General features: G+C 49.3%; 1 protein-coding gene and 1 non-coding gene across 2 annotated transcripts; one reads left to right on the top strand and one right to left on the bottom strand.

Moving 5' to 3' along the window:
- Positions 1-4,292: 4,292 nt before the first annotated feature.
- LOC132413017 (armadillo-like helical domain containing protein 1) lies at positions 4,293-10,902 on the bottom strand. Its single transcript, XM_059995066.1, has 7 exons — positions 10,845-10,902; positions 5,648-5,788; positions 5,474-5,546; positions 5,198-5,327; positions 5,028-5,105; positions 4,655-4,736; positions 4,293-4,581 (listed from the first exon to the last, which is right to left on the bottom strand). Exons 1-7 carry the CDS (start codon positions 10,900-10,902, stop codon positions 4,376-4,378), a joined length of 768 nt encoding a protein of 255 aa, XP_059851049.1. The 3' UTR covers positions 4,293-4,375.
- On the top strand, positions 10,901-11,018 carry LOC132416721 (U5 spliceosomal RNA). Its single transcript, XR_009517695.1, has one exon. It is a non-coding gene; the product is annotated as a U5 spliceosomal RNA (small nuclear RNA).
- Positions 11,019-11,575: the final 557 nt, after the last annotated feature.

The raw sequence follows: 11,575 nt of genomic DNA, 5'->3' as shown, positions 1-11,575 counted from the left end.
TGCAAAGGTTTTTTCAAGGCAGTACGTGAGCACCTCCGGCGAGGTCCACCTCTCTGGGTTTGTGGTTTTAACTGCTGCACTTGTGTAACTTGGCTTTTCTAAAAGCTTCCAAAAAATTGAAGTATAGTTGGTTGATTTTTGTATGATACATATTTAAATATAAAATTTCTGATGAGGTAGTTTAGCCTTAAAACTAGAACTGTTAAGAATAAGAAATCCTAGGAATTCCCTGGTGGTCCAGTGGTTAGGGCTCCATGCTTCCACGGCAGAGGGCGCGGGTTCTATCCCTGGTTGGGGAACTGAAACCCAGCAGGCCGCGCGGCGGGGCCAAAAGAAAAAAAAAAAGACAAAGAAAAGGAAATGCTTGAGATCATCTGTAGTTTTCCAGTTTCTAATGTGGATCAAAACCGCAAGTAATTGCTCTAAATTTTAATTTTAGAAGTAAGCTTAGGGCTTCCCTGGTGGTACAGGGGTTAAGAATCCGCCTCTCACTGCAGCGGACACGGGTTCGAGTCCTGGTCCCGGAAGATCCCCCATGCCGCGGAGCAACTAAGCCCGGGCCCCACAGCTACTGAGCGCGAGTGCCACAAGCACTGAAGCCCGGGCACCTGGAGCCCGTGCTCGGCAACAAGAGAAGCCACCGCAGTGAGAAGCCCGCGCACCGCAACGGAGAGCAGCCCCCGCTCCACGCAACTAGAGAAAGTCAGCACGCAGCAACGAAGACCCAACACAGCCCAAAATAAATACAGTACATAAATTAAACAGACAAGAAAAAGCTTATACTGCATGACAATCCAATGCAATATACAAACCTTAACTGGATCCTGAACAAAACCCAATAACACACCAAGGAAAGGAAGGCAGGAAGAAAGCAGAAGGTACACTTTTGGTGCCTTTGTGGAAATTTTAGTATGTACTCTATTTCACGTGACAGTATTCAATTAATAATTGTATTTGTTTTCTTCCTGCTGTAACAAATTATCACACGCTTAGTGACTTAAAACAACTTCTGGACGGCAGGAGTCTAGAATTAAGGTGTTGACAGGGCTGCATTCTTTCTAGAGGCTTCAAGGGAGAATCTGTTCCCTTGCCTTTAGAAAGCTGGCTTCATTCCTTGGCCTGTGACCCCTTCCTTGCAGTCCAAATCTCTTGCTTCTGTCGTGTCGTCTCCTAACTCTGGATCCTCCTGCCGTATAAAGAGCCTCGTAATTACCTGGGGCCCACCTAGATAATCCAGGAGAATCTCCCCATCTCAAGATCCTTAATCACACCTGCACAATCCCTTTTACCGTGTGAAGTAACATATCTACAGGTTCCTGGGATCAGGATGTGGATGTATTTGGAGGCTACGACTCACACTACCACAATAATGATATAGTAATTATGTAGGAGAACAGCCTTATTCTTAGTAGACACGTAATGTGAAATATTTAGCAGTGAAATGTCATGACATCTGAAACTTTCAAATAGCCCAGTAAACAGAGAGAGAGAAAGAAAATGTGTCATAGGTACTCATTCTTTCAACTTGTTGTAGATCTGAACATTTGGAAATAACAAGTTGGGGGAGAATAAATGTATAGTAATAAATTTCATGTAACGTATATTTGTTTTGGATATTTGTATTATACTTAAGATTTCCTTTTTATTTATTTATTTTGAAAAAATTTATTTATTTGGCTGAGCCAGGTCTGAACTGCGGCACGCATGATCTTTAGCTACGGCATGAGAACCCTTAGTTGCAGCATGTGGGATCTAGGTCCCTGACCAGGGATCGAACCTGGGCCCCTCTGCATTGGTAGCGTGCAGTCTTAGCCAGTGGACCACCAGGGAAGGCCCTTAAGATTTCATTTTTTAAAGCTCCATTGTTAAAAAAAAAAAAAAAGCTCCATTGTTATTAAAGAGTTATCGTCTTAGACCAGTGGTTTCCAGAGTTTTGGATTTTCCAATTATTAAAATTTCTAAAAAAATTTTGCGGTACTAATTTTTAAAATCATGATTCTACAAAAAGGCCATTCCAAGACTAAAAACAGTAAGAGTGACTTGACACCAAAGAACAGGACACGTCTTTAAAACAGGAAATCCATTTGGCTTTATGGAAAACATACCGATATTTCCTTAACTTTTCTCTCCTCCCTCCGCCCAAATAGAGGAAAGCTGAGGCTCAAAATCCCAGTTTGGGGTAAGTTAGGCTGCCTCTGACCAACAAGATCAGGGCCGGTGATGCCCTCTTGTGGCACCCTGGAGAATTACTGCCATCTGACTTCATGTCCTCAGACTTCATGTCCTCTGACTTTGAGGGACAGTGCCCACACAGTAACTCGGTCGTTCATTCATATGTGCCAGGCATTGTTCTCAGCATTTGGGACATATCAGTAATGAAAACAAATATCCCTGCCCTGCTGGAGCTTACATTCAGGTGGGGAGACACCCAATAAATAAATAACACATAAATAAGTGCTATGGAAAAACCAGCAGTGGTAGGGGGTCGGGGTCAGAATATAGGGGTTGGTAGTGTGGGACGCGACTTAAAATAGGGTAACCCCACCCGAGAAGATAACTTTGTTTTTTTAAAAAATTATTTATTTATTTGGTTGCACCGGGTCTTAGTTGCGGCTGGTGGGCTCCTTAGTTGTGGCTCACCAGTTCCTTAGTTGTGGCATGCACGTGGGATCTAGTTCCCTGACCAGGGATTGAACCCTGGCCCCCTGTATTGGGAGCACGGAGTCTTATCCACTGCACCACCAGGTAAGTCCTGAGAAGATACCTTTTGTGTAAAGAGTTGAAAGGAGGTCATGGAGTTAGCCATGCAGACACCTGGGATGAGAATTCTAGGAAGAGGACCTCTCTCAAGTGTTCAGCAGAAAAGTCTGCACAAAAGCCCTAAAGCGGGAGCTTGTTTTGTCAACTTCAAGAACCACACAGCCAATGTGTCTGGTGCCCAGTGAAGAAGAGAGAGAGAAGTAGAAGAGAGTTCAGAAGTCATGGGAGCCTAGATCACCCTGGAGGCCGTAACAGTAAGGGCTTGGGCTTTACTCAGTGAAATGGAGAGCCCTGCAAGGTTCTAAGCAGAGTGACAGAATCTGAAGTTTACAAGGACCACTCTGGCTGCTGTGCTGACAAAGAGAATGGGGCAGAAAGCAGAGTCATCTAGAAGAGAGATGATGGTGGCTTGGACCCGAGTATTAGCAATGGAGGTAGTGAGACATAGTTGGATCCTGGATATATTTGGAAGGTAGAGTCAACAGACAGGATGGATCCAGAGGTTAAAGAGAGACATCAAGGAGAACACCACGATTTTGTTCTGAGTGGCAGGAAGGATGAGTTGCCATCAGTTGAGTTGGGGAAGATGGCACAGGACTGGGAGTTCAGCTTTGGACACTGATGAAATACAAATGCATATTCTAAAGCGAGTCAAGGAAAATTTGAACATAAATAATTTTCTCTGCCCTTTGGCCTCCTCTCTTCCCTCTACTGTGCATTGCGTATCTGCACCATGCATCGACCCACCTCCCGGTGGGCAGAAATACCTGGTCAACTGTAAAGAGCAACCTTCTCCTAGTATCAACAAGATAACTCCTTAGGAGATAACCTTCCTCCTTGATCTTGTAAGGGGCCCTGATGACCCCTGACCCATTACCTGCTTTGTAGGTGTCGATGTGGATTGTGTGAATGTCACTGTGTACGTCATTTAACGAACAAAGCCCTGGATAACTGTGCTTTGACCTCTCACAGGCAGAACAGTACTTGGAGCTTTCCGAGAGGCTGTTCCCGGCTCATACGCCACAATTTGGCTCGAATAAAATTTTTCATTGCTTTCTTACATCGACTAAGATTAAATTTTTCGTCGACAACACCATGAGGTAGAAATGTTTAGCTGGAAATAGAAACGTGGGAGTCGTTGCACAGAAGTGGTATTTAAAGCAATGGAATCACCAGGGTGTAAAGGTAGGGAAGAGGCTCCAGGTCAGAGTCCTGCCTCACTCCACCTTGAAGGAAGCTGGGTTGAAGAGGAGGAATCAGCAAAAGAGAATGAAAGGAAGCAACCGGAGAGGCAGGAGAAAAACCAGGTGGGTGTGGTGTCCTGGAGGGGAGAGCGCAGGGGCCAGCAGGGAGCTGAGGTAAGGCCCGCTCCACAGGCTGTGCCCTTGAATCTTCTACGACGTTGGTGGTCCTTCCCCTCAGACCAGCGTTTTTCCTTGGTGAGCAGAGGCACCCCGACCCGTCATCATAACTCTCACTAGATCGCCCTCTGCCCTCCACACACGGACACCAGATAGATAGCAAGACCGTTTGTTTATTGAACCCTTCCCAGCCAGCTCTCCTTTTCCCCTTCTGGCGGGCAGATCCCCAGCCTCCCACCAAGGGCCAAGAAGAGTCAACCGGAGCTTGGCCCTGGCTCCTTCCTTCTGCCAGGCATCCCTGCCACACAGCCTGGGCTTCCTGGCTTGCCTTGGAGGCTCTGTTGCTCCTTTTCTCCCACAGCCTCCCTCTGGAAGTGTGTGATGTAGGCCACCTGACCCTGATTACAATGGCCAAAGTAAGAGCTCATGGTGCTGTCGGAGAGGCCACTGAGATGCAGCTCTGGGGACAGGGAGATGAGCCTGAGTGTGGGTGCCGCCGCACCTCTGCTCCAGCCCCCTCACACCCCACTCACCTTTGGTGACATTGACTTCGTTGGCCGCCAAGATGTCCGCCTGAGTGCTATCTATTCTCCTGTACAAGTCCTCGGCGTTGCCCTGAGGACAGGAGCAAGGGGAACTGGGCTGGATGCCAGGGCAGCCTGGACTTGGAGTTGGGCGTGGGCACATGGAGATTGCAGGCTGCGGTCAGGCTCTTAACCTGACTGGAAGGGCAGGAAAGGGGACGGAAGGGTGCCAGGTGGAGAAACCCAAGCCAGGGCAGTCCTTCCCGCCGCCGGCCCCGAGGCCGATCTGTGTGTGGGGTGTACAAGGGGAGGGGCTGTGCGCTGGGCTGTGTACAGGGGCACTGTTGTGTCCCGCGGGGCGCGACGGGGCGGGAGCACTTACACGGAAGAGCTTGTAGAGTTCCTCCCCCATGGACCTGCGCACGTGCTCCTCCACCACTGGGAATAACTGCACAAAGTACTGCGTGGGCGGGCGAGGGGGCGTGACTGCCGTGCCCACGCGCTGTGCCTGCCGCGCCCCCCTGCCGCCCGCCACCCGGCCGCCCAGCGCACCTCTAGCGTGAGGCTGGCCTGCCGCTGGCCGTTGCTGTGGTCCGTGTTGCCCATGGCGGCCATGAGGCTGTGCACCACGCGCAGGTGCAGCATCTCCTCGGCCAGGCTCGTGTTGCCTCGCGCCAGGATCCTGGGCGTGGGTGGCGTCGGGTGGGGGTGGGATTCGTGCTGTGGCGGCCCCGTGGGACCCTCTGGCGGCCGGAGCGCTCTTGGGGGCCCGTGGGCAGCGCCGGGGCCTGGCTTGCCGCATCCGCCCACTACCTGCTGCCCGCTTACCCGGTGGCGTTGGCGGCCGCGGCCTGCTGCAAGAACCACGGCAGGTGGGTGCTGAGCTGCAGAACCGAAGAGTCTGGAAGAGGGAGGAGTGGCCGTGAGGCTGGAGGAGCCCTCGTCCTCGTCTTCCACCCTGCCCCGTCGAGGTCCACCACCCCGATCGCAGCGGATCCCTACCGCTGACGATCTGGGACTGCTGTTTGCTGGTCTCCTTGAAGGACGGTTTCAGCAGCGCCACGAGGCCCTTGAGCAGCGCCGGGCACATGTCGTAGTTGACCAGGTCCTTGATCAGCTCGTTGGTTGGGGAAGGCAGGGGCGCTGGAGAGGCCCGCGCTCCACTCCCCGCCCTCGCCCTCGCAAGGAAGCAGCACCCCCTCCCCTCCAACTCTTTATCGACCTTTCTTAGCACCCCTTACTGGCCAGCACTGTGCCAGGCGTGGGGGGAGCTGGGCCGGCGACCCCTCAGTCCTGCCCTTCTGGAGCTCGTAGTTAAAGGGGAGAGGGAGGAGGAGGCCGAGGCCCCCTGGGATTCACAGAACCAGCCAGAGCCGGAGGAAGAAGGTTGGAGGCTTAGAGGCTGAAAAGAGCTGGAGGCCCCACAGAGGTAGGGCCGCCAAAGGGCTTTGAGGAATCTAGAAGGTTTCCTGGAGGAGGGAAGGACGGCGGGTCTTCAAAGGGAGACAGGATGGGGAAAGACAAGGGGTGAGGGGAAGACAGAGCAAGTGGGTGGGGATGTGTAGCAGAAAATGAGAAAGGAGGCGAGGTCGACAGCAGTTTAGAGAAACTTTGCTTTCTGATGGACCCTTACTGAGGCCTTGTTTGCCTAGGCTCTGTGCTGAGGGCTTTCCTTTCAGAGTCCCAGTGACGATCCCTGTGACCAAGGAGCTTCATTTTGCAACAGCATGATGACTTATCCCTATTGGACATTTGAGGGAATGAGGCACAGAGAGGTAAAGCACTTGCCATAAGGTACCACAGCTAGGAAGTGGTGGAAGCAAAAGGAGGGAAAGATTCGCTTAGGAAGGAGGAGGGGACTAGAATTTAAAGAGGGCATTTTCTGTGGCTGCTTCGCAGTCATTCATTCCATCCAGCATTGACTCAGCCTTTCGGTCAACCTGCATAGGACGCGTCTTGTGCCCGGCGAACAGTTTGGTGACAAGTGCTATAAAAGGGGTCGGTGGGCTGTGAGAGAGCCTGGGAAGATGGCAGAGGACTGAATATTTTTGTAAAGAGAAAAGAACCCCAGACAGGCAGAGCTGGAAACGGGCAGGTAATGTGGTGTGATAGGACAGCGGGTAAACACAAGTGCTTGCTGCATGGAAGACGGGGCTTAGAAATGAGCTGTCCCCCCAGCTGCAGAGTCAAGTGCCGCTGGCCTCTCCACCTACTTCGAGGGCACAGTTGTTTCCCTGACTAGCTCATCTGCATACCAGAATGCAGTGTAGACTACGTGAGAAATATTAACAGTATTATCTGTTTGAAAAACAAAAATTAATGTTTTATTTTCTTTTTAAAAAAATTTAAAAAATCTATTTATTTAAGGCTGCGTTGGGTCTTTGTTACTGTGCACGGGCCTTCTCGAGTTGCGGTAAGCAGAGGGGCTACTCTTTGTTGCAGTGCACGGGCTTCTCCTTGAGGTGGCTTCTCTTGTTGTGGCGCACCGTCTCTAGGCGCGGGGGCTTCAGTAGTTGTGGCCCTCGTGCTCAGTAGTTGTGGCGCACGGGCTTAGTTGCTCGGGACGTGTGGGATCTTCCCAGACCAGGGCTCGAGCCGGGTCCCCTACGTTGGCAGGTGGATTCTTAACCACTACGCCACCAGGGAAGTCCCACCTTTTATTTTCTTGTCAGGAGCTTTTACCCAGTAAGAACATGTTTAGGGGTCATTCTCTACAATGGAAGACAAGTTTTTGTTGGTAGGTACAAAGGCACCACAAACGTTGGGGGACCAACGAGTATATGGGAGGATGGGCATGCATGGTACACACATACACATTCCTCCCCAGTTTAATGAAATCTTTTGTGTCTTGGCAAAGACTTTCGTGGAGAGAAACACTTGAGAATTGGTAGTGGAGTCTTTTGAGGTTTTACTTAAATAAGGGTAAGTATGTGGGTTTTCAAAGACAAATGGCTGATGTGTAGAACTAGAAGGAGGTTCGTAGTTAAGAGATAGAAGATGCAGCCAACTTCTTGTTTTAGAAAGCAGTTCCAAGTTTAAGTTGTAGGTTGGGAACTGCGTTCTCTGATTCCCTGCCCCCAGCTGTAAGTGAGGCTCTAGAGAAGTTATATAGCAATCTTACTCATGAACACAGATGCAAAAATTCTACACAAAATGTTAGCAAATTGAGTCTAGCAGTGTGTAAAAGGAATAATGTGCCATCTAGCAATGCACATATACGATCTTAATAGAAAGAAAGTTTGAGAAAATTGAATCTCAGTGTGGTAAGAGCTATCTACCAAAAGCTATAGCAAAGGTCATACCTAATAGATGAAACCTTGGAAACTTTCCGTCTTCGATGAGAAGGCACCCTCCCACACATTCCTCTCCACAAAATCTTTAGTAAAAGGTAAAAGACAAGTGATCTGGGACTTCCCTGGTGGCACAGTGGTTAAGAATCCGCCTGCCAATGCAGGGGACACGGGTTCGAGCCCTGGCCTGGGAAGATCCCACGCGCCGCGGAGCAACTAAGCCCGTGCGCCACAACTACTGAGCCTGCGTGCTAGAGCCCACAAGCCACAACTACTGAGCCCACGTGCCTCAACTACTGAGCCCACGCTCCACAACAAGAGAAGCCACTGCAACTAGAAGCCCACGCACCACAACGAAGACCCAAAGGCAGCCGAAAAAACAAAAAAGGACAAGTGATGTGAAGAGAGGCCAGAGTACACTTAGCTACATTTGCCACTCTCACCTTCACTGATTGTAACTCTCCAAGACTGGTGTCTATTCCTGTGCTATGGCCGCTCCTCCAGGAAAATCTGTGAAAGGGATTTTTGGAAAAGATGTACTCTCTTTTTCTAATCTCTGGAAGAGTTTAAGACTAGAATGTTTTCTTGAATGTTTGATCGAATTCTCTGAAGCTTCTGAGCTTATGGAAAAAAATAATTACTGATTCCTTTTCTTTAATGGTTAGAGGACACTTTGGGTTTTCTACTTCTCGAGTACGTTTTGGTAAATTATATTTTCTCGCTGTTTTCGTCTAAAGTTTCAAACATATTGCAAGAAGTTTTCATTATGTCATTAAAAAAATCATTTTAATGAATGTACCATCTATAATGATGTCTCCTTTTATAGTCTTCATATTGATTATATGGGTTTTCTCTTTTTGAATCAGTTCCCTTTGCCCCCAAGTCCCATGGGAGAACACAGATGAACGCCCGCTTATGCAATGGATTTTATTACAAAGAGGAACCCTGATTTCAGAGAACCTGAATGTTATATAGCAGTCAGTAAGCATGCCTGCCCTTTGCTCTAAAGTGGAAAGTGTCTTTCTTTTCTTTTTTTTTTAATTTATGGACATTATTATTTATTTATTTACTATGTATGGCTGCATTGGTTTTTCGTTGTTGCGCGCGGGGTTTCTCTAGTTGCGGCGAGCGGGGGCTACTCTTCGTTGAAGTGCGTGGTGTTCTCATTGGGTGGCTTCTCTTTTTGCAGAGCACGGCCTATAGGCATGCGGGCATCAGAAGTTGTGGCGTTTGGGCTCAGTTGTTGTGGCACACCGGCTGAGTTGCTCCTCGGCATGTGGGAACTTACCGGGCCAGGGTTCGAACCCGTGTCCCCTGTATTGGCAGGTGGATTCTTTTTTTTTTTTTTTCTTTTTGTGGTACGCGGGCCTCTCGTTGTTGTGGCCTCTCCCGTTGCAGAGCACAGGCTCCGGACGCGCAGGCTCAACGGCCATGGCTCACGGGCCTAGCCGCTCCGCGGTATGTGGAATCTTCCCGGACTGGGGCACGAACCCGTGTCCGCTGCATCTGCAGGCGGACTCTCAACCACTGTGGGACCAGGGAAGCCCGGCAGGTGGATTCTTAACCACTGTGACACCAGGGACATCCCGAACCTATGACTCTTTAACACTATGTGAATTACATCCTGCACTGCCTTGTAGCAAATCACCCCCTGTAGCATTTGCATTTCAGAAAGAAGGTCACGCAGGCCAACAGCCCCGAGACGCAGCGACCCAGTTACCGGGCTACCTGATGCCAGCAGTGACTGTTTTGAAATAACGCAGGAAGAAGAAGAATGCAAGACCTTCACTATTTTGATCCTTTTCATATATGCCAGACTTCGAGCCCCACATATAAAATCTTTTCCGATTCCCGAAGGAGATGGGGGCACAGTTCTTCAGGCGCTAGCCTGCTGTGTCTTCCTTTCTGCCTGGCAGAAAAATAAAGCCATCTCTCTCTTCCTCCAAAATCTGTCTCCGTATTTCTGTTCGGCATTGGTGCACAGGCAAGCTGATATTTCGGCAACACCATCGTCCATCTGCTCTTGCTCTTAAGGCCAGTTGAAGATGGTCCCTTGCAGTTCCCCAAGTTAGGTTAGTGATGTGAAATTCTCCTGCCCCTGGCCCTACCTCCTTCCCTTTCCCAGCCGCGCAGAAGGCAGTTTGCTGGTTGTCTTCCCCAATTCTTCTCCAAGTAGGTTATGTTTACTCCCCAAATCCCTGAGCCAGAGGTGGGGGTGCCTACACTCCCAAACCCTGAGTGTCCACCTTCCCCTGCTGTTTGTAGTCTCTTGTGCTGTGCCTGCAGTGGCACCTGGGCGGGGAAGGACGCTGCCCTTGTCTAGGTTTTTCTAAATGTCTTACTCAAGTTCCAACCTCCAGCTTGTGAATCAACTGTCTCTTTTTTGCCTTGTAAGCAAGTATTAAGCTTTGGGGTTGTGGGGAGGCCTGTGATGTGAAACAACTTCTTTTCTTCCCTCCCCGCACATTGTTGTAAATGACTTTTAACGGCCAAACCCCAGATTTGCACTTTTCTTTTCCCTAACTGCTAAAACCATGTCCTTCCCCCTGGTGTTACTGTAACATTTGGAAAAGGAATAAATGTCGTCCCTTAATAAAAACAAAACAAAATAAAACAGACTTTCTGTTTGGACTCGGCGACTATATTCCTATCTGGTTTCTGCTTCGCCCCCTGGTGGTGGCTCTAGACCGAGCAGGAAAACTAATGAAGGTATTTGCCGAAGCGCGAGGTTGGTGACTCAGCCTCATTTACATACCCACAATGCATTGCCATCGGGATCTTGCCTACTTTCAAAAGGCTCTAGCCTTCTATTTCTTTTGACTCCCGCCCCCACTCGAAATCAGGATATTTTCACAGAATTGTGTGAAATAATTGCAGAACTCACTGGTTGTTTGCGGGTAAATAGTTACCGTTGGTGCCTTGGGACTTCCTGTTAGCCGAGGACTGTGTGAGCAGGTATGACGGCATACTCTGGTTTCTCTTCAGAACGCATAAATCTTTCGCCTTTTACTAAAGATTTCCGTGGAGAAAAACAATTCCGAGTTTGTACCCAATTTTTTGAGGCCTTGTTTTATCCTAAGGCTAATAAATTTGTATAAAAAATAGAATATCTCGTATTTCGGTGCATTTGTGCTGGTAGTGTTACACGCTGCCGGAAAGTGGCAACACTGTTTTGACTTAGTTGTAGGCCGTTTTTGTGATGGTTTGTTAGTGTGACGTATGTGTGATTTCGGAATCCTGGCAAGCGCCTGGAATTAACCTGGTTGGCGGAGCGGTGTAATACAGTGTCGAGCTGTTTTTGTGGTTTTTGACCGTTGCTCGTAAACAACTGCAGTGCTCGGTGAGAGCAAGATGTTGTGTCATGTTTCTCTGAGGTTGTCTTCAGGAGGCGAGCTTCGTGTGGACGGGGCAACTGGTGCTCGTGGAGTGCGTATGGTGTTCTGAGGAGGAGGTATCGTTCCTGGTTTGAGGAAGGCAGCGCCGGGGAAGGAAGAGAAAGAGGCGCAGGAGAAGTGACTCCCCACTTTCTAAGCGCGAGCGGCCTCACAAGTTATAAGGAATTCAAATACTCACAGAGCTTAAAAACGCGCTTTGTTCCTAGCGCTTCGGGTTTATCTTCTTGGAGACCACCAGGCATAAT

This window comes from Delphinus delphis, chromosome 1 (genome assembly GCF_949987515.2).
Source record: "Delphinus delphis chromosome 1, mDelDel1.2, whole genome shotgun sequence".
Lineage (NCBI taxonomy): Eukaryota > Metazoa > Chordata > Mammalia > Artiodactyla > Delphinidae > Delphinus > Delphinus delphis.
Note: the sequence above shows the minus strand (reverse complement) of the source record. Positions and strands in the feature narration are given on the sequence as shown.

Coding starts and splice junctions, on each gene's coding strand:
- LOC132413017 (XM_059995066.1), bottom strand. CDS start 10,902: ATGCCGTCATACCTGCTCACACAGTCCTCGGCTAACAGGAAGTCCCAA. Junction 5,789..10,844: donor GAAGTCCCAAGGCACCAACG/GTAACTATTTAC, acceptor GGGCCTCTCCAG/CGCCCCTGCCTTCCCCAACC. Junction 4,737..5,027: donor AACTCTACAAGCTCTTCCGT/GTAAGTGCTCCC, acceptor TCCTGTCCTCAG/GGCAACGCCGAGGACTTGTA.